Here is a 23,503-nt window from a genome sequence, read left to right as displayed (position 1 = left end):
TCCCTGAAGAATCACAACCGGAAAATTTCACAGAAATTGTGAAGCTCAGAACGTGTGGATGATCACTACATTGACAAATATGAACTATAGTTTACAATAGATGTGACTAATATTCACAATATTTCTACAGCCTTAAGCGACAACGATGATAACTACATTCTTAATACAAGGGGAACAGTACACAACTGATCTACGTAGCAGGTAACTAAGGCTCCACCTAAACTGTGCATAAAAACAATAAGGGGCAGACAACGGGAAATTGCGACCAAATTATGTACATCTAACTCTATGTCGGTCTCCGTCTTCTGAAAGCCCAAGGGTTACTGATACACACAAGCTCAAAAATTGACCTGGATAGCATTTGAATTTATAATTAAATTCGATCAGCATGCCATCAACCCACGCCCCGATGCCTCGAGCATCACTGAACAATATGAGAGCAACAATTAGCATACATGTTCACGGTGCACCAAATATGAAGATAAAAATTCACAAAGGATAACACTAATGGAACAATGAGATAAAATATTCCCATCTTTCTCATCCACTTTCTATTTCTGACAAGAACTTGAGTTCCCAAAGGACCGAGGATTCAAGATTCGTATTTAGCGAATTGCCTTACTAAATATCAGATAGAATAAAGATATTGAATTGAATAAAGCAACTAAAATAACAGATGTAAAATGTAAATGTCATCATGGTACGGCTAACCTGACGCGACTGTCTCAAGAGTATGTTGATCCAATCTGTGGAACAATCATTGCCATAACATATCTGTTGGCTAGGCTTCACTCCAACCTAGAGTCACTAGGAGAACCATAAAATTTTGCATTCCCTGCCTGATGAATCTGCGACTGCTGCTGAGGCGAGGGAGATGGAGAGTGCGAATGTTGCACTTGTGGCTGCTGCCGCTGCCATTGTGAACCCACATCATTTCTAATAGGTATTAAATTGGCTGATGATAGTCTCTGCACATGTCCTTGGCTGGATTGAAGTGTAGTATCACTTAAGTTTGCCGGTTTGGGCACCAAGGACTCCAAACTTGTTGCTGAATTCAACACATTTGATCCATTCACTGGTTCTGAAGTATGCCACTGGTTCTGAGGTAATGATGTCGTTGCTTCCATTTCAGTGGAGTTACTTGTTGAGTTCTGATAAGTATCAGAACCTCTGAGATGTGCTTTATGTCTTGCTTCCGAACTAAACTGCTGGTTCGATTGAACCACCTTTTGGAGAGCCGATTGATTTTGATTTGTGAACTTTTGATTAGGTATTACCTGTGGGTGGTTTGAAGAAGTGGCAACCAAAGGCGTGACAGACTGATGTGCAGCAGGCAAACCTGGAGCAGGAGCAATTGGTGGAACATGACCTTGACTGCTATCAGAATGAGAAATCATTTGCGGTAAATGCTTAGATGATGAGGATGCTTGACCAGAATATTTTTTCTGCCGAGGAAGGGGGTGATTAGACGATTGTGCAGACATGTATTGCATGGTTGGTGGCACAGCATTAACGGACGAACCAGTATATGACTCCTGAGCTTCCATTAAAGAATCGATTAAAATGGTTGGATCAAACTGGATGTTCTGATGAACCACCATGTTCCCTCTACCAACTCCATCAACCTTAGCTTGATGTTGAAATTGTGACTGCTGTCGCTGCTGCGGATGTTGCCTGTTAGTTTGTTTAAATGGCTGTTGCTGCTTTTGTCGTTGCTTGCTTGTCTGACTGGTTAACGTACTACCACTTGTTTGAACGTTGTGGACCACTCCCTGAGTTGGAGTATGATGCTTTTGTTGTTGCTGAGACATTGTGTTAATTGAAGAAGGTGATGTCAAAGGAGATACTGATACTGACAAAGAATTTGCCGGGGATTGAACTAGCTGACTATTTTGCACTGCAGATGATGCAGGAATATGGGGCTGTGATTGTACATGTGGAATAGATGAACTGGATGCAGCAAATTGTTGTTGTGGCGGCGGCGGCTGAAAAAAATGTTGCTGCAGTTGCCTTTCTTTAGCCAATCGAATTGTATAGGCTTGCTGCTGTGGATTAGAGGCAAGATTGGGTGGTCCTTGAAAATGTGGGTGACGAGGATTAGGAACTTGAGCCTGTTGTGGAGATATTTGATGGGACTGCAGATGATGGAGGGGGTATGACGATACTGGTGGAGACACTGTCTGGTTAGTGAAGGGGGAACGAGATATGACGTGGTTGCTTCCTGGAGAGACTTGCATCTGAAGATCAGGAGTCCTCGTTTGCCTCTGAGAATCCTGACTCACGCCAGGCTGTTCAGCAGAAAACCATCGTTATTTAGAGGAACACAGATGCTACAAGCACAATTGGGCAGGAAAAGCATATACAAAATTAAATGAATACTCCGCAAACAACATGATCTATGATATGCTACTCATAATTCGAAAACACTGTTCAAAAAATAATGCAAATAAAATAATCTAGTCAAAACTTCATTTAAGCCTGCTTAATGCATCATGGTCACGCCCGTGAAATAATCTCTCCACAGTTTTCAAGTAAACGCAAATTTGCTACAAGCAGTAGACATCATATTATCCCGCATCCTTACTCTTTTTAACTTAAATACTGTTTTCCATAATTGTGTTACTGAATAAGGTTTGCTACAAACAGTAGCCATCATATTTTCCTGCATCTTCACTCTTTTTACACTTGCACTGTTTTACAAAATTGGGTTCCTGAATAAGGTTTCGATGGTAAGGATACTACCTGCCAACTTTAGTTACTTGTAAAGTTATAAGATGTATGAGGTCAAGAAACAAACTTTAAAATCACCGTCAGCAAACATCCTCGTATCAAATATTTGGACCCAAAATCTCGATGGCAGAGCAAAAAACGAAAAGACTACCCCCTCCTATATCATCAGAACATAAATGTAAATAACAACAGAGATCCACTAGTCACTGCAATTTTCTTCAGAACCCATTACCATTTTTTAAGGACTAAATCGTTGAACTGCATATTCACAGAGCGCCGAGAAAAGGTGATGTACATACACACACGACGTAGCCGAGGCACTACAGTTCAGAAATTTATCATCATCAGAGTCAAAAGACTCCATCTTCCCATTCATTATCCAAAGAACAGAATAAAAGACCCTACTCCATCCTCAAATTCCTTATCCATATATAACAGAAAAAGAATATCATTCATCTGCCACTATGCCATGCCAACAACCTGCCTCAACTATCAACACCACTTACTAGTTGCTATTTTCTCACCAGCATTTTCATATTTGAGGACACGAATTATGAATAGATTAACATAGCACCAAGAAATGGCAATCCAAATGGCAACACACCCAAAAACAAGTAATTGAGAAACAAACAGCAAGATGAAAAAGGAAAAGGAATATAGCACACACATCACACCACCTAAGAGGCATGGCATGTTATGGCCAACTAATTTAGAAGTTCCAAAACCAGTTAATTTTAAAGTTTAAACACATAATGAAAATACACCAAGTCCAAGAAAAATTGCAAAATATTACATAGGATCCTATAATGCTTACCCGTATCATGGGTGAACCCTCACGAGGTCTCAAACTCGAGTTTCCTGGGCCACATCTGATTCCATGGTGCATGTTTGCTGACACCATATTCCCAGAATTAACAGAGGATGATGAGGCAACGCCGTGGAGTCCATGTCTTGCCATAGGCCTACTCCCACTACTGCACCCCATGCCCATGCCACTACCACTGGGAGGAACACGAACGCCACGATCAATTCCTGGAAGAGCTCCGGCCGAGGACAAATTGGATTGCTGGCCGTTTCTACCTGATACTATTTGATTATATTGTTGAATTCTTTGCTGTTCATCAATTAATAACGATGCAGGTCTAGGAGCCCCATATCTACCATCCCTGTAAAAGGTAAGGAAATACCCGCATTCCTTGTCAGATATCTAAAGAATCTGAAAGAAAACTGTGAGCCATTAATACCTTATTACCTGACAGAACTGTGAGGACCGGGTGATGATGGCAAATTATTGCCAAGCATCATATTCGAGGGCCCCAGCAACGCAGAACTAGCACCAAATGTTGGATGTGTTGGAGCCCCAGAACTTTGATTCGATATAATTAATCCACTAGAATACGTTCCTTGATACCCGAGAGAAGGTATGTCAGGGCCAGACATTTTGGCATCACACAAATCCAAAGGACTTCAAGGAAGCAAGGATAGTGGAGTTTTGAATAATGAGGGGGCCAAAAACCACCATTAGTCATTTACGCGCCAAAAAATTAAGTGGAAAAACAATAATTACCTTTGTTTTAAAAACAATAATTACCTTTGTTTTAAAAACAAATAATCATATCTGTGGCAATCTCACCTTAAAACAGAACCACCACCCATGTTATTTGGACACACTTGAGAAAGAGCCATTGTATGAGAGCTGTGCGGAGGTTGTAGTTGTTTGAGATCCTTTTATCAGCATAATGAAAAGAAATCACATTAATTCTAACGGAAAAGCATATTTCCCACATTTAGAATAAGCTTTTAGAATAAAAGCTTCTTCCGAGAATATAACCATTGTACCACTTTGGTTACAACAGGTTCCCAGATAGTTTAAATCCACAGATTAAGAGATGATACAAATGGAAGACCAAAATATAGAACAGGCAAGTACCCCAGTTAACCCACCAATTTCCACAAATCCATTGATTTGCCCCTAATTCAAATTACATCCCAAAATTGCCCCTTTTCACATATCAATCCTGAATCCCAATACTCGTGCAAAAAAGAGCGAAGTGTTACTAGCATATTGGAGATGAATTACGTAACATTAGCCAGCCTTCCCACAGGTCTTCTCGTTTCCATGCACTCAAAGATACCCATATACCAAAACATATTTGTTGATCAAGGGTAATGTTTTTGAATTTAATTTAAATGAGGGAAATATGTTTATTTTACAAGAATTTGGGACAGAAAACTCATTTTAATTGACTTAGACTTATGGGCCTACACCTCAGAATTAATATGAGCTAAAGTATGAAAAGGAAAGAACCCTACTTCTCCGAAGTTCAGCCACCGTTTCCCCTCCCCCTCTCCCCAAAGTTCTAGAAATTCCTTCTTTCTTTTCAAGAAATTTTAGTGTCTTTTGTTCGATCAAAGTCTAGAAGTCGATTCCCGGAGTCCAAATATCTCATCCCCGACGAAGAAAGACAAGTTTTATTCAATTCTTGATGTGCCATCCAAGCGATGTTAATATTTTTTGTATATGATGCATGCATACTGATGTTATATTGTTTTATTGCGAGGTATTTCAAATCTTCAATAGAAGATGCACGATGATGTGTGATGCAAAACCATTCCCGACGATCTGGAACATGGGTTGAGCGATTCATGAATATGGCTTCAAAGGAATGGTTTAATGTTTTCTTCGTGGGGTTTAATTGTGTCTCACGTGCGTGCATTAGGCGATGGAGCAAGGGGCACAGTGTATGCGTTTGCGCATCTGCACAACCCCCGGCCAGAGGCACACGTGCTGAGTGTGGTTGGGCACAACATGAGTCTGCATGACACACAGACAGAGGAACGCTAGTGTACCTCCGAGCGTTGGTTTGGCCGAAAATTGTTCTCTCTCACAGGTGAAGGGGTGTAACAACCATAGACTATCCCGATCTTGGGCTACCTCGAGAGCTTTGTCCCATCTTTGGGTTCCCACTGAGGCCCTTTCCCTCACGGGCTTTCCATATGCGCCAATACTCACAGGACTCTCCACATTAGGTTGGTGGGAGTGATACCTTCTCAAGTCTCGAACCCATGACCTCCTGACATAAGTACATAGTTCAAAGAGACTTGGTACTAGCTCAATTGGTATCATCTCTCTTTGAACTATGCACTTATGCCAGGAGGTCATGGGTTCGAGACTTGGGAGGTACCACTCCACCAACCTGGTGTGGAGAGTCCTATGAGTAATGGCGCATGTGGGAAGCCCGTGAGGGAAAAGACTTCAGTGGACACCCAAAGATGGGACAAGGCTCCCGAGGGAGCCCAAGATCGGGATAGCTTATGGTCATTACAAGGGGAGTGGGCGAATGGGTCTGTTTGCGTAATGTTGTATGTTTGATGCATGACATGCCGTCGGGAATGTTGGGAATGGCTTACGTCGATGATTAGTCTAATTTTGTACTTGGGCATGAGCTCTAGAGGGGCTATTTCAAAAATGGATGCTACACGTATTGGCTTTGGCTAATGTTGCCTTGTATCAAACGTATGACTATGTTGGCCAAATCTACAGTCGATCATGTACATGATATTTGCTCATATGAACGGTTACCACAACTACAGAAAATGATGCATTTTTGAAGAATAAATATATTATAATTGTGTCTTACGCATGACTCACTATGTTTTAATTGTGCAGGAGAGAATGACGATAATAATGATGTTGATGATGGAACACCGATGGAGTAGTCGAGGAGGCAAGAGAATTGCATGGCACGGTCTTGTCCAAGAACCTTCCGCAGCACCAAGAGTCATGTTTACCACTTTTTTTGGATTTATGACTTGCATTGTTCTAGGATTGTATATTTTATTCGTTTTTATATTTCTCACGCGGAATGCGTTTATGGAATTTCATGATGGCTCGAGGATTTATGTTTTTGCTAGTTTATGCAAGAATTGTTTGAGATAGGACGATTATGTTTGGATGGTGATGTATGTTTTATGGTCTGTGTCGCACACATTAATCTACATGGACACACAAGTTTTCCCCTGAAGTGTAGCTATTATTTATTTAGCTACATCTATGGCTCAGAAGTTTTCCCTGTGATAGTTGTGGGAATCAAATGTTTGTGCACTGCATGTTAAGAAAAAAATGTTCCGAACTTTCCGCATTAATTACGTGAATATGAAAACACGAGACATACGGGTCGTACAACCCTAAAAGTGTCATAAATTAATACTCACAAATACCTGAATCTTATGATAACGAAGTTTCTGGCCAATTAAGATGATTTTCTCACGATGAGATCTGAGGGTATCTTCTTCCATTGGTTCCTTCAAATGCTGAAACAATTGTCTGGCACTGCCCTGTACGACATTCATAAGCAAAAACAGAAGCAGTATCATTTTAATGTTTAAAAAGGCGAGTGACATACAGTGGATAAATAATTTGATACAAATATAGACATATTTAACTAAATATAAATGGATTCAACAAGCAAGCTAATATAAATAGATAAAAGGTATTTTACTTTAGGAATGCCAGGAAGTGTAGAAGGGTAAGGTTGCGAAGACCCAGAATCCTCGGCACTGTCAGCTCCATCACCAGAAGTTTTATCCATCAAAATGTTATGCCGCTCCTTGCATTCTTTAGCATTACGAAATATGCACTGATTACAACAAACAATTAATTATTCAGTTTGTAGGAACAACTTCTTGGAAAAATCAGAACCTCAAGAAAATATCTACTAAAATTTGGAAAAAAGCATACCTTAAATTGCATAGTACTATTAAAACCATCACTTACAAGCTCCCAATTTGGACCCATATCATGTACCATGACAACGAGTGCCTAAACAAAGTTTAAAAACAATTAAACACATACATACCTCCAGAAGCAACAGAAAGAGCCATATCTCAAGTTTCAAAAGAGATGTATGCATGTACACGAAAATATATATGAATCAACCTGGTCCTCAAAAAGTAGCCATGGAGTTCCTGAACCTAGCTGCCCAGTAGGCATCTGATGAAATATTAACATCAACTTAAAAGACAGTAACAAAGCATGGATGAATGAGTGAAATGTCGAAAAGTGGAAATGGGGAATAGCAAGAGTATAATAAATACCTTAAGAACATTAGCTTTCCTTCCACGCTCCCGGCCACCAAGCATTTTATGGAACTTATTTGGATGGTACATGTTACTCATTTGGGATGCCAGTGGTGAAGGAAGATGCCCAGCAACTGTCGAAGCGTTGTCAAAAGAGCCATCCTGCAATGGCCGCACAATCTTCTTCGTCATGGGCTGATCCAATACTCCTTCATGGAAAATGTATAGCTAATATAAGACAATGCAAAGAATGCATATTAGGAATTGAATACAGTGGCTGACATTTAGGATTAAAGCATTACCATTGCAGCCATTAGATTCAAGTTCATAACTATCTGATCTCTTTTTCAAATGATCCCTCTGAAATTGTAAAATAGAGGATTCAATGTTCATCTCAGTTATCCATATAGAAAGTAGAATTAGACGAAAAAAATGGTTTCAGAAAAATATACAAAGAAGGTTCAACCCAAACCCAGAAATAGAATGGACATTTTTTATTTATTTCCAGGAACTTTGAGTTAAATATAAAGATTGATAATTGTATTAGAAATAACTTAAAGAATCTCCCTCAGACTGCCCAGTACAAGATATTACGGTACAAAGATATTAAGTCTTTGTGGTTTGTGTTGTGATACAAATGAAAATATGTTGACAAAAAAGGTAATAAACAAAAATCAGCAACTCTTTTAGGCATTGAAATGAGAAGGAGCTCCATCTCAAGGAATATCACAATAATGAAAAATTTATAAGATAGTGCGTAGAACCAATAATTATCATTCCTCACGCTACCGAGTACATTTTTTTCAGAAAACTGGAATGTAAGTTTTCCATTTCTCAAACCAAATGCAGATAATGAGATTCCGTGGAAGCAAGCTTTTGTTCCTCTGCTAAGCATATCAAGTGTTGAATGAAGAACAAAACAAAAAAGTTCAGTGAGCAAAATGATCACCTGGTCATAATGAAAATTGGAATGAATCAGCCATCTCTGTTCAACTTCAGAAGTCTGCCCACAAATAATAAAAGCAGTAAATAACTTGACAAATAGAATCTTCAAACTCATTTTAAAATAAATATACTACAGTCTACCGGATGCTTTACTTTCTTCTTCTTATGTTTGGTTGAAACTTCTGCGGAGTCAAAAGCCAAATTCTTTTCAAATTCGCCACCCAACTCAACTTCCAAATTAATTGGAAGAGAAGATCCACCATGCAGAGTACTCTGATCATCCTGAAACGAATTGGTATCACCACTGGAAGCATCAGCTTTATTTGGTAACTGAATGCATCCAGATGTTCCAGCACCGAATGGGCTCAAGATTTTCCTGGAAGCAGTTCGCATTCGTTTTGTAGGGATTGACACATTGAGACTGTCGCCTGGTCGTTTGGCAATAAAGGCAGATTGTTGTGTCACAATTTTATTCTCTGAAATATGCATGGGCAAATAATCAGAACCTATTCCATATGCCCTAGCACCATATGCATTTGCCGAGTATTTCCGCTTCTTTTGGCAAAATTTTGAAGACTTTCCATCATCAGAGGCGACAGGGATGCCAAATGTGTATGTATCGCCATCATCCTCATATAATGAATCATCTTGAGATTCAAAATAGCAATGTGAGAAACCTTGTCAAATAAATAATATGACAGAAATCAACAAGAAATAACTACCATCCCAAATTTACCTGCCACAAGATCACAAGCAGATGTCTCCACTTCCTCTCGCACATCACTTCTAATTCTCTGAGGAAAAACATGAATAGAGTCAGACACCAAAATATTAATTAAGCACAAAAATGAGAGACTTCTTATAAAACACTTCAATTCTTCACTCTTTGGAATCCATAGTTTCAACGTCCACTTCACTTCTTAACATGGGTTACCCACAAGATGGCCTTCTTACAACACACTTCCCAACTCATCCCACATAGAAATCACCACATCCACAGCCCACCCAAGATAGACTCCACATTAATGAACTGGCACTTAGAAAAAGTTCGTCAGAGACAATGGTAGAAAAGTAACTTGAGACAAAGTTTAACGTTCGTTTAGACATTTCTTCACATTCTTTTATAATTTCCCTAGTTTCTTACATAAAGCCGTTCTGCGACAAGAAAAGAGAATTCAAGGTTCAAAAGCAAAGCATTCATTTACCTCATAGTGAGCCACAAGAGATTCAATTGATTTTTTGTAGGTCACCACAGCCCCGAGGGGAATCACATAGAAGAGGTTTTCCTGATTGACAATTGCCGAAAGTAAAATTGATGGTTAACCAATGAGGTTCACAGCATTACATAGTGACACATGAAGATATTCATCTTTGGTCCTTTACTAAAAAATATATATAATTATATCTTGAAACATACAGACATAAAGCTAGAATGAATAGATTATAAGGGAGGAGAAAAGGGAAAAGGGATGGGTAGGCGTGATTTTGGGGTACATGCACATCTAGCGCATACACAAGAAGTGGGGGAGGGGATTTGTTCAAAGAATAATATACGAAAATATTCATTGTTAACCCATACTTCGGTCAGACTATCCTCCAAAGATATGTCCAGGACTCCTGAATCAGATACTTTATCCAGGGTAAGTTGCACGTCAGCCTGGTAATGCAGAACATTTGAGTTGTTATATTTCAGAAATCTTGCCATATAAGATTGAACAGCAGGTTCACCATCCTTTTGACTTGGCTGCTCTAGTTCTTTGCTTATCTTCTGAAAAAATAAATAAATAAAATACTTAACTATAACACCAAATTGCCTTTGAATCCTTATATTCTAGGTTGCTGACTCGAATTTATAAAGATGTTATGCATATACATCCAAAAAGGTCAGACATCATGCATTTGCACATTCTTGGATAAACTATCAGTACAAACCCCATACTGCTACAAGTGGAATCAAGGTCGTAAGGAATTAATAGTACTAAGATATTATGATACTACAGTGGATTCTTGGAGGGTTTGGGAAAACAATAAATATCTTCCAACAAAAAAATTCACTAAACCATCAGCAACTATAGAGTATAGCAGAAAAATAACAAACGTCTTCCAAGTTCCCATTTAAAGAATTTATTATTAGACCCTAGTGTATCAGAATTACGTAAGTTTCCTCCAATAATTAATTCAACATTAAATGTTTTTACAAGTGTTCACATACAATGAGATAGTATTTCTACATATTTATCAGCTTGAAAAATCAGAATCGTAATAATCAACATTAGCTATTAAATGGTAACAAAATGTCGAAAAAAGAGTTCAACCACAATCAGAAGAACATGATGCAATAAAGAAAACAGCATCAGAAGCAGTAAAAACTAAAAAGTCTTAGTCCTAGTTAACTGTGTAAATTGATTAAATATTAAAGATGGAGGATAATCACAAAAATTTCAGAACTACCTCTACTGAATGCCAGTACTCCATGACAGCCATCACCAGGGTACGAGCAACTATCTTAGCCTTCATGCTATAACTTTTTTCTTGTTTTCTCACCCGAGAACTAAAAGCAGCTCGATTACATATTTGATAACTTGCAGCTAATTTCCAAATACGCTCCTACGCGAGGAGAAGCAAAAGAAGAAGTCTATTTATTTAAAGAAAATGGAAATATAAGTTCTGCGGACAATAGGACAATAACGAATATTTTCATTACAGAAATATTTGCAAAACAAATATTACAAAAGAACAGACATATCAAGTGAACCTGCGCAAAATCATTTGCCAACCATGCCATTTCTTCAAGCACGTAATCCCAGTGAGGTTTAAGAGGAATCTCCAAAGTTAAACTCAAAGTAGATAATTCGGCAATTCTTTTTCGCTTTGCCTGTTTATCACATCAGATCTATGAGCCGACAAAAAACTATTTGAGCACAAAAAGGTGATATATAAAATTAATGAAAATGAGAAGATATACCTCTATGATTTCTGCTTCTTTTAAGATTGATTCTTCATCAACGCTTTCTAATTTCAAGTTTCCGGGACTTTGGACATTAAAGGAAACGGTAGAAATCTTTGATGATGATCCAGCCTCAGGAAGATCAGCAATAGAGTTACCTATGACTGTGCAAAACAATTCACTCTGAGGGGAAGAATTTTCAACCAATGGAACAATAGGTTTTCTCCCTGATTCTGACCCACCACAGCCACCAGCTTCCATGCCGTTAGTGTCATGCAAAAAAGATCTACCTTGAATTTTTTCTTCCTCAGGCTGGAGGGAGGGACCATTTTGCCTATGACTTACACATGCAGAGGCACTCTCTTCATCACCAGAAAAATTATCAATAATCTTGGCCTCTTTAGTTTCTCTTAGCCCTACTACCAAGGCTTCTAGGCCTAAATTTTGACCGTCTATGTCTCCATTTGAATCAATGGTACTGATTCTAGTACCTGTTTCAGCATCAATATTTCTATCAACATCAAAGTTGGTTTGGGAATAAGAAAACCCGGAATCAAAATCATTTCTGCGACATGCTGCATCGCCATTATGAGCATCGTTTGTTATCGCATCACCCTTTTTAGTGATGAAACCATTCATCTGAAAAGAACTATGGTTCTCAACTTTTCCAGTATCTTCTCTTGGCTCATGCTCTTCCATTGTAACAGATTCATTACAATCCATTTTCGTAGGAGTTTTTGCAGCATTTGAGAAGGATGGTTTATTAAGTCCTAGAGGAATTTTTGAAGAAGTAGCATCTAAAGCAGATTGGCTAGAAACACATTTAATCAGATCCTCGGTTGATCCCACAGCCTTTGCGTCGTTCATCTCCACAAACCGATGATCATCTACACATACATCTGGACAGAGGGTACCATTTATTGGGCTTCCAGGCTTTGAATTACAGTTTGAGGATACATCAAGATTTTCTACATCAGATAACGGTCCTATTACATTCCCGGGGGCGTGGTGTGAAGGTAAAGAAGATCCATGAGAGCCAAGCGCAAGATTTACATCACTTGAGCTAGACCTAGCCCCATCACGATTTGAGTGTGATCTATGGCGTCTCTTATATGCTTTTCTAGGGAGCCCAAAAGCAGATGAATCCCCATGTTCCCTGATTTTATGGCTCCCATCCCTTTCCAATGATTGCTCTGGTGGCACAACATTACCCCTAATGGGATGAAAATAATTTCGATCACCTTCAGAATATACATGCTCAGCATCAAATAACGTGAGATTATCAGCACTACTGGGTTCACAGAGAGCAGCTGCAAGTCTACCACTACTTTCCACAGTCTCTCGATAAAGTGATGCGGTAAATGCAAAACTACCCTTTGGTTCACTAAAATATCATTGAAAAGAATTAAAAAAATCCAGATTCATGGAAACGAGAGAACATCTTGAGACAAAAATACATAATACCTGGTCACAAGATTAGGTTGCAGATTTGTAAATGATGTTGATTGCACACTAACTGAAGCAGAATTCCCAAGATTAAAATCTAGAGGATTTCCACCCTATTTTAAAAAAAATAGAAAATCAAGCATGACAAAAAGTTCCATACTTTCAGAAAAGGCAAGCAATGGACGGTTACATACTTTTTCAAGAAATTCCAATTCTCTTTTTCTTTCCTCCCGAACATCATACTCTTTCCTGCAAGGTAACACAAACAATTGCTAACACCTTTTATAACAATACAATACCCATTATATTGCAAAAGGTAAGAAGCATAAGAACGTTACCTAAGCTCTGTTTGAACCTTCTCAATTACTGCTCGAGTCGGAGAAGATTTGCTAACAATACCAACTCCACCTTCAAGAATGCCTCCCATAGAATCAACCTCGGCATGGACTAAGAGAATGTGCCTTGAAGAACAATATGCGCTCCTAAAACAACAGCTGCAGATTATCTACTCCATGTACTCAAGACTTGAATAAAAAACCTGTGTAACAAATAATAAAAACATTATTTACCAGCAAACAAGGGGAGAAGAGATGCAAAAAAGGGCAGAACAGATTGCTTTTGAAAGGAGGGGAACGAGTGGAGATCAGTCCAAAAACTGTAAGATAGTTCAGCTAAAGCATATGATGCACAAACATAACAAAATTTCATCAAAAGCTTTTTTAACTTTAAAAAAACAATTACGAAAACTTGCAAATGGAAACACACACAGAAGTGCTTGGCCTTTTAACTAGATAGCCCTTCCATACTTTGTTTCATGACTTGTCTTGTTTACAGAACCCAACTCAAGTCATTGTGGATACGATGTGCCCTCTTAATTCTGGGCTTGCCATTTTTTTCCTACTAAAACCATTTTCACACAACATGTAAAACACTTTTGGAACACCAACTGTCAACAACCAAAGATGGCAACACAGAACAAATGGGCAACTTCATAATAAGCTCAGAAGGTGTTAGTCCTCTGCGGGAAGTAAAAGTAATGTGAGGGTAACATACAGGTATTCAGCTGTCCAGTGTAAGATAAGATCAAATAGTCATCATAATTCAAGAACTAACAAGGTGAAGAATGAACTACATGCGAGTATTAACACAAAATCGATAAAATGAACTGCGACAATTAATTCAATTTCGCTAAACCAGGGAAAAAGTAATAATCAAAGAGAAAAGCATCCTTACAAAAACCCCATCCCCAACCATCTTTAGAAAATGAAGGGAATGATTCACGACAAGGTGCGAAAAAAAATCAGGCAGAGCGTTTCGAACAGGCTCAATTAAATTAAATTGAATTTGATATTACTAGATTCGAACATAATTTATTTTGTTTGATAGCTAGTGAGCCATATTCTAATTAAAAATACATACTATGACTATATACCAGCAACACACATTGACAATTTTTGAATACATATATATATATATTAATAATAATATATATTCACATAAAAAACCAGCTACCCTTAAATCCATATTCCTCCAAAGCAGAATTTTGATTTTTTTTAATCACAATTTTACTGCTAAGCTCTAGGAAATTGTATTTTACGAGGTTAAAAAATGTGTGATCCATGCAAAACAACAAGGACAAACATTAATCATTACAAGCTTAAGCGCGCGTAATAGAAGCGTCTGTGTGAAAATGTGCATTTGATTTTTAAGATAATTTTATCTATCTCGACCCAAATAATATATATAAAACAATGTATAAATACAAAAAGTTGAAGTTTAAAGAGAAAATAGCTAAAATGGTCATATAAGTTTGTCTATTTTGTGTTTTGGTTATGTAAGTATTCAAATTTGGGTTTTCATCCTGTAGGCTAGTTTAGTTCTGGCTTTTGGTCCTTTTTTCTAGAGTGTTTGACATGGCACCGGAAAAAGTTAATGTGTCCGTCGTTACGTCAGCACTTTATAAAATAAAGACAAAAAATCAAAACATAACCTAACTTATTAGACCAAACCCGAATTTGAATACCAAAAGCACTAAAAAACAAAATAGGTAAACTCAAAAGGCCATTTTCGATGTAATCCCAAGTACATAAGATTCGGATTGGGCCGAAATTAAAGGGACGAGGGTTTTCCAAGTGAAGAATTTCAAATTGTTTAAAAATCACTATAAAGGTTTTGATATATTATTTTATTAAAACGTATTAGATTATTGTAACACAAAATCGTAAGAACGCTCGCGCATTAAGCATTTTTAGTGTGATAAACTATGAATTTATATGCTTTTTCCCCACGTTTGAGCAAATCATTATGTTCTACTCACACTTCACGCCTAATCTCGTTTTATATTATAATGGTAATTTTTAAAATTAAGGTGAGTACAAACTCCATAACATTATTCAAAGCATATTTTTGAAGTATAAAAAGTAGAGTCCAAGACAACATGATGTGAGATCGAATATTATAAAATGAGCTCAAGTACAATTACTAGTCTACGCAAGAGATCAAACTCAAAATATTTACCATTTCGAGTTTCGAGTCAAGCTTGAACCAGAGCTTAAAATTTTGAACATATTTGGCTAAATTTGGTTTGTCTATCGCTATGAATGACACTAATAAAATGGGCATTTTGCTCCCACCTCTTTCAAGTTTCATGCATTTATCATTATATTTCTATATATTTAACAGTTACATTTTCGTAACCCAATTAAATAATTACATGCTTTAATTTAGGTATAGCACTTAATGGTTGTCATTATAGCAAAAACTAGAGGTGATGCTAACGATGCAACTCAATTATATTGAATTTTACAGGGTCTAAACATTGTATTTCAACCATTGCCCCACGTGGATAGCCACTAACGAGTGCAGGGTTTATTTAATATTTATGACACAGAAATCCTAACGTAGAACCCGAAAATCAGTTTACGTATAAGCCATGCATAATTTCTATTATTTAAATTAAAAATGAATATTTTACATATATATGAAGTGTTTTAATTATTTTAAAAGTAGAGCTTTAGTTTTATCTTTTTAGGATAATTACGCGAGGTCGGACCGGAGTTTGGAGATTTGATATAAGATTAATAATAAGAAAATATTCCTAAATTTAATTTAAGGCAAGGAATAATTTAATTTAAAGAAATAAAATATTTTAGAATTTATTTAATTAATTAGAGCTAAGTTGGTAAATAAATTCTTTTAGATTCAATATTTAATTAAAGCTTAATTTAAAATATGTAAATGGAGGATGAATTAATTTAGGTATAAAATAGTCAAGAAATTAAACATAACATTTAAATACTTGAATTTGAGGTCAAGCATGCCATGAAAAATTCTAAAAAAGATTCTAAACTAAATTAATTTTTTAATACATTAAAATATATAATGAGTGTATTAAACATTAAGAAGTTAAAATATAAGCCTTGAACAATATTATACCATGTCAAAAGCTAGTGATAATTTCGGCCAAGTCATTTTTTAGGAGTGATAACTCCTCATTCAAGTCCCCTCAATGACCTTCACAATGAATGCAATTCCTCACATTTAAATTCAATAGCTATTATTAAATTCAATACTATGATACACATTAATCTTACTCAAGCCACTACCCTAGCAAACCAACGTGCTTATGCAGTAAAAATAGGAATAAAACCATCGACTAACATAGGAATGAGAAGCAATTCATAAGCTATTCAACTTCTTACACATGTAACTCTCCACTAAATGCACTTCAAGACCCTTTTAACACCTCCTATATCATACACCTCCATCCCTAACATCAACTACACCCTTACATTCGAAATCACCAGAAAGAAACAGCACCTTAATCGTGTAAGAACAGCACAAGAACAAGAAAGGAAATCCAACTCGGTTCCGTCGCGTCGTGTCGTCGTATTGATTTGTTTTCTTCAAAACAAATTCCAGGCATGTATATATTATTCCTTTGCTCTACAATCAAGTTATATTAGCTATTTTAAATCAATATATGTTCGTAAATCAAGTGACAAAACCATTTTTGACAGCAACACTTTTGAAAAAAAATCTGTACAGCACCTAGGCATTTGGGTTGTGCTGCACGGTTGCTGTAATCTTGTTGGTTTCGGGAGTGTTTCGTTTCCAGGCAACCAAGTCTGCTGTTAGACATGAATTAGAATGTGTTAGGATGTTACTGGTCCGTTGGTTTACACCCACACACTCACAAATAAAGGAATGACAGCAACATTTTCAAAACTACAGATTTGAGCTTCGTTTTTGGTTCTTGGGTGGTTAAGGGAAGTATTCGAATCTTGGTTGTCTCAGGGACTGTAGCCACGGTTAGAACCCTCCCTTAACATGTCTAGGACGTGACCAATGTGTCCTTTCCAAGTTGGTACACGGATCCTTCAGAATTTCACAACAACACGAATGCGTTTCGGTTTCTTCAAATTCTGTGTATTTCTGTGTATATGTCCTTTCGGTTTTTGGATGTTGTGTGGATTATGGTTGGCTCCTAGCCTGTAGCCATGGTTCATACAACACTTCATCATGTCTAGATCGAGCCATGGTTGATGAAATGGCCACTGGAACGACCCACGACAGTAAAACAACTCAATTCATTTCATTGCACAGATTTGGTGCACTCGGTTGATACCTTCAGTTGTCTTAGGTAATGGCGTGGGTTGTGGTTGGCTTTTACCCCTTAGCCATGGTTCAAGCCATGCCTTAGAATGTTGGTAAGAGTCTCTGGTTGGTGTTCAAGCCAATGGTCATGAAATTTCGAATTTTTCCCCTCACACGCGCAATAGCAGCTGCTGTAAATTCTGTTGGTGACAGCAACTTTGAGTTCAGTTTCAGGAGGTGGTTTGAGTTCTTGGTTGGCTTTTAGCCCATGGCCTTGGACTGGACAGTACCTCAATGAGTTAGGAAAGTCGTGTTTTTGGCCGTTCGTGATTTGGTCTAGTTTAGAGGTCGTACGAGAATTTACGGCGAAAGGTGCCAAAATGACTCTCGAAAGAGTGTTTTATGTTTTTGGATTGCTTTCACCTATTTTCGTGTGTTACAATTATTATGCATATTTTTCAGTATGTTTGGGGTATTTTTAATCATGGTTAAACGTCGGTTTAATGTTGGTTCGGGTTGGTACGAAGCCATGGTTAAAAATCAAGTTGTTGGTCTGAATCGTCTCATTTTTGGTTCTATTGTTAAAATTTTGTCAAGTTAAGATTTATTGCATGTGTCACATATTAGTAGTAAGTCGCAGCAAGCCTGGGAACGATCCAACTCATCCGGTAAAAATAAGGTTATAATTATATTACGTGCATAAAAATATAAAATGTTTATTTTTGAGATATATGCTATATGTCTTGTGGCCACCTTATGCTTATGGGTTTCAAAGTCGGTAGGAACAACCGAGGACCTCTCCGTCCGGTGACTTACGACCGGTTATGATTATGTATGGGTACGGACATCCAGTCCAAGGGCTGTGATTGATCTCTACCGCCCAGTATACTGTGGTTTAGTCTGATCAGGCGCTTATGCTATGTTATGGACCACTTGCTTAGAAACATTATCTCTACCAGAAAATTATGATATGTTATGACAGAGCTCTATTGAGCAAAGCTTTTACGTATGATTTTTAGATATGCACGTAGTTATAATTATTCACGATACGATTTTCACCATGCGCTTTACGATACGTTATTTTTACGTTACATGCGATTTTTTGATATATTCACTTGTTATTCACGATATATACATGTTGAGTAGACTCACTAGACTTGATTGTTGTAGGTATTGATGAGGCCAAAACCGCGGGCGGAGACCAGTGAGCGATCTTGCGACAGCAGTAGTCAACCCGAGGACCTCATGGTTTAGTTTATGCACTTTTTATTATTCGAACTCAGTTTTAATACGTTGAATTATTTTAAATTGATGTTTACGTTGGATTGTTTTTAAATTGTTGGTTGAAAACATTATTCGCTTCCGCTGTTATTTTAAAGTTAAAAATTATTTACATGTTTATTTTAATTAAATGAGACAAGATAATTATTTATTTAGAAAATTTTTAATAATTCCGCAAAAATTATGAATACAAAATACGGGCCTTTACACCTAGTCCAGGCAACTTCCCTAACTTGTAAAATTTTCCCACGCACAAATTGATCTCATGACCTAGCTTTAACACTGATTAAAACCAGGTGTATGTTGCTCTAATGAAATCTACATATCATGTCAATAATACAACTAAAATCTTCTAAATTATACAGCCACCTCAAGGTTAAATTTCCTCCCTTTTTGAGGATGAAATGAAAGACACCCTAAACATTACATATTTCATCAAATATTAGAAACCAATTCAAGTTTTGAATTACCTATCTTCTCTGATTGCCCAATGTAAGTATTAGGGGTGTAAACGAACCGAGCTGGTTTGCGAGCTTTTCAAGCCGGCCAAACTCGAGCCCTAACTATTTTTTGCGTTAGGTCATGAACAGCTCACAGCCTTAATATTTTATTAATATGATATAATTATATATTAAATAAATAAATTTTGAGCATTTCGAGTACTTATTTTCGAGCAATAGGTCACGAACATATTCGAATCTTTTGAACCTAACTCGAACTCGAGCTTTAATTCGAACCGAGTTCAAGCCAAAAGTTCTAAAATTTTTGAACTTTGAGTTGAACACAAACTCAAACAAAACTAATTCGAGCCTTCAATTTTTTTTATATTTGGCTCAATTTGATTCGTTTACACCCTTAATAAGTATGTGACAACTGATTAAACACTTATTAAGGGTCAATACTCATCTATATTTTATCAATTCAGGTAGAAACATCAGTTGAATATCAAACAAATTTAAAATATACATTTCTAAGTGGTTGAATTTTAAAATTTTAGTAAAAAACTAATCCGAATAAATTTGAACTAGCACATTACCTACAATACAACAAAATTAATGCATGAAGGTTAAATTACGGTTAAACAACATATCATAAACATTTATCCATAAAAGTGTTCTGAAAGGAACAGAGAGTACTAAAAAATGTTATGTTTACTTTGATTTTAAATTCTGCTTTCTAATCATTAAAAACAAAACTCCAGATCTTTTTCATTTCTCCCAAAAGATCATAATTTTAAGTTAAACTTCCATCCCTCCCCAAAAAATTATGATTTCATAGCACAAGAAGTCAATATATATTTTAAAAATTGTAATAATTCTTGAATTATTAAAAATCAAATGTCAGACTACAAGAAAATTTAAAACAAAATTATAGTCGCAGTAAATTTTTTTCCAAAAAGAAAACATAAACCTCATTCAACTGCACATTTTTAAAATTTCGCTTTTTCAAAATATGCATCCAAAAACATTGGAACTAAAACCATGCATAGACTGAATGTTTAATAGGAATGTCTCCCCAATTTTTTTAAAAAAATGTTAGGCTAAGTGCCAAAAGCCATAGGGAAGGTGAGAAGAAGATACTTGTCCTAATATTGTAGTAATTCAACTAATTTACAAATTACAAATTAAGACGTGCACTGTGGAAGTTTACTACATTTAGAAAACATGAAGCAAACAGACTATTCATGACCCTGCTTACATCAACTGAGATGGGGGGGAGACAAAAATAGGAATTCTAACTTATGATCTCACTAATGAAAGACAAAGGCAAAAACATTTTTGCATTTGAGACGAAACATGAAATCAACACGTTGGAATTGTATTTGATCTCTCCTACTAAGTAAATGATGGCTTCCATAATTCTGAATCTTATAATACAATGTGCATCACTTGTCATCCTCTTTGAAATAAAAATCAAGTCAGAGTTTGTTCAAGTTGTCAAGAGACAAGCAACAACCAATGTGGCACGCTTGTGAAGAGTGAGTTTGAGACTATCTTGAACTAATCAACAAAAACGTTCTAAAAGAATAGAATCCAACTCATTCGACATGCAAACCATATGAAATTCTCAAATAACTAAAATGCCAGATAACAGGGAAGCTCACATGTTCCACACAACTCAACAACATCAGCCCTCGTGGCATATCAACCAAAAGGCATAAGATGCATTGCGTAACAAACAGTTTCGTGTTGTTTCTCCTAAAAATAAACCCTAAATTCAATTTAAAAATGCGAGGAATAAGTTGAGCAGAGCTCCAAATTGTAGGGTTCCAAGACATGACCATGTGATAATATTACCTGAATTGTAATTAAAATCAGATGAATTGAAATCTGCAGAAAAAACAGAAGGGTCCCTGAGTTTGTTCTGCTCGTTTTGCTTCTGGTGCTCAAGGTGGTAGGTACCTCAAAAGGGGTAAGAATTCCCAAAATTATCAGGGAAAACCCCTATTATACAAATACGGAGGTGTACACATACATACAACAACGTGTATGCGTACATAACTGCGTGTAATTCCTCGTACAGAATGGTTCTTCAAATACGTTCCCCTTCGTGTACGTTAATTTTTTCTCTCTACCTTAAAATCTCCATTCGGGTCGTGTATGGGTTGGGCTGGAGAAAGGACCTTTTGAGATTATCCAGTTTGCCCAAATTCGCGTTATTGTTTTTGTTCTCAATTTTTTGTCTAGCTTATTAAAAATTTAGGTGTGTGCAAAAATGTGGCCAAAGCCAAAAACCAAATTGTAAATTTTGTACGTTTGATTTTTATTATTTTTTTTTTTAAATATCGGTAGAGTCTATTTATTCTGTTTGATTTCGGTTTTTAAAAAAATATCACTTAAACTGATTAAACCGATATTCATTTATATATTAAAAAATATTTATATTGGACATTGACTTTAACTTTGAAGTTTAGTTTTTATTTTGTGTTGGGCTTTAAAGACAATATACTCAATTTTATTAGACAAAAACTTGTGTGAGACGGTCTCACGGGTCGTATTTGTGAGATAGATCTCTTATTTGGGTAATTCATGAAAAAGTATTACTTTTTATGCTAAGAGTATTACTTTTTGTTGTGAATATGGGTAGGATTGACCCGTCTCACCGATTAGGATCCGTGAGACGGTCTCACATGAGACTCACTCATTTTATTATAGACTCAACAAGAAAACAAATTTCATCATTTCACATTTTGGAACTAAGGCGATTGAGATTATTTCGACAACTTGCTATTGTCGTTTGAAAAAATTTGAAAAGGTTTTTTTAAAAAATAATCATTTATCCGGTTGCCGACAGAAACATCGATTGTTAATCGGTTCGATTTTTTTGGTGGTAATATAAATAATCGGTCGGTTCGGTCGGTCCTAAAAAAATCAGTCAGTTCGATTTTTGTGATTTCGGTTCGGTCGGGTTAGGTTATAACTTATTGCACACCCATAATTAAAATAAATTATTTAGAATATTCTTATTACTCTTTAGTTTTGGTGATTGACAGAATAAACAGCATAAAGCTCTTTCAGGATCCACCCACTTACTTTACTGTAAAACAATTTTTTAGGAGCTGGATCAAATCCGCCTCTTTCAAGTCGTTCAGGAGTTCAAGCGATTCTGTCCAGAAATCCAACCGTTGTGTATTTTATTGAACTCCAATTACAATACATCCTCTGATAGGTGACCGGTCCAAACTTCTAAATGCAGTGCAGGAGTTCAAACCGTTGTTTTCCAACTGCACTGCAGAAAGAACAAAATTGAGGATACCCAAAAGGATATTTCATTTCAAGCCATTCAGTTGAAAGTTTAATATAGAAAGATTACACATTATTCTATTAACACCCGAAATGACAGAAAGTTACTCTATTCAAAAATGGTGTGTCAGCTCTATCAAAAGCATGGATTTAAAGTCTATAGGGCATTTATGAGCATTTAATGATAAGTATGACATATGCTCATATTATGGAGAAACATTGCAGATGATCACTGAAAAAAATTCGACCATTGATTATACTCTACTGAAAATATGCAGTGTATTTCAAAGAGAAGAATAGTGAAAATATTTTAAATTATTGAAACTTAATGAAATTTAGAGCTTGCATATTTCCAAGATTATTGAGCACACTTCAGAGTCCTCATTCCAGGCTCCTCAACCAAATCACACACTTATCAGAATTTATCAGTTCTTAAAAGGTCAATCTATACTACCTCAACCAAGTCAAGCAGTTACAAAGCTGAACTTTGGGTCATTGTTATACGTTGTGTTGTCTGGTGAACCGAAGGTTCTTAAACATCAATGCCTAGTGAAGTGATGATTAAGAGTTTCAGTTTAGGCAGTGTGATAAGTTCTAACCGAAGAGTGCTGTTATAAGTCATTGTAAAACCAAAGTCTTTTAATGTAAACTTTGTTAAGTGGAAGAAGGGGGTGACGTAGGAGTTTTATATCCGAAAATCCATAAAAAATATTCATTCATTTACTTATGCATTCTA

At 36.5% G+C, this 23,503-nt stretch overlaps 1 protein-coding gene across 7 annotated transcripts; it reads right to left on the bottom strand.

The window, feature by feature from the left end:
- On the bottom strand, positions 1-21,637 carry LOC140841328 (chromatin modification-related protein EAF1 A-like). Of its 7 annotated transcripts, XM_073208650.1 has the most exons (24): positions 21,322-21,637; positions 13,486-13,685; positions 13,342-13,396; positions 13,166-13,260; positions 11,720-13,085; positions 11,510-11,629; positions 11,206-11,361; positions 10,334-10,522; positions 9,960-10,040; positions 9,491-9,548; positions 9,261-9,401; positions 8,896-9,182; positions 8,759-8,812; positions 8,112-8,169; positions 7,828-8,018; positions 7,670-7,723; positions 7,472-7,552; positions 7,233-7,370; positions 6,952-7,068; positions 4,364-4,455; positions 3,983-4,195; positions 3,545-3,896; positions 712-2,288; positions 1-424 (listed from the first exon to the last, which is right to left on the bottom strand). In XM_073208650.1, exons 2-23 carry the CDS (start codon positions 13,572-13,574, stop codon positions 789-791), a joined length of 5,487 nt encoding a protein of 1,828 aa, XP_073064751.1. In that variant the 5' UTR covers positions 13,575-13,685; positions 21,322-21,637; the 3' UTR covers positions 1-424; positions 712-788. The 7 variants fall into 7 exon arrangements, with proteins under 7 accessions (XP_073064751.1, XP_073064749.1, XP_073064747.1 ...); XM_073208648.1 differs by having other exon boundaries at positions 8,908-9,401; XM_073208646.1 differs by lacking the exon at positions 21,322-21,637 and adding an exon at positions 14,381-14,484 and having other exon boundaries at positions 8,896-9,401.
- Positions 21,638-23,503: the final 1,866 nt, after the last annotated feature.

This window comes from Primulina eburnea, chromosome 9 (assembly GCF_022965805.1).
Source record: "Primulina eburnea isolate SZY01 chromosome 9, ASM2296580v1, whole genome shotgun sequence".
Classification (NCBI taxonomy): Eukaryota; Viridiplantae; Streptophyta; class Magnoliopsida; order Lamiales; family Gesneriaceae; genus Primulina; species Primulina eburnea.
This window is presented reverse-complemented; position numbering and strand designations above follow the sequence as displayed.

Excerpts from the sequence above, each read along its gene's own strand:
- LOC140841328 (XM_073208645.1), bottom strand. The coding sequence starts at position 13,574 with ATGGGAGGCATTCTTGAAGGTGGAGTTGGTATTGTTAGCAAATCTTCT. Across the intron at positions 13,086-13,165 it reads CAACCTAATCTTGTGACCAG|TGAACCAAAGGGTAGTTTTG; the intron begins GTATTATGTATT and ends ATGATATTTTAG. Across the intron at positions 10,041-10,333 it reads TGGAGGATAGTCTGACCGAA|GAAAACCTCTTCTATGTGAT; the intron begins GTATGGGTTAAC and ends ATTGTCAATCAG.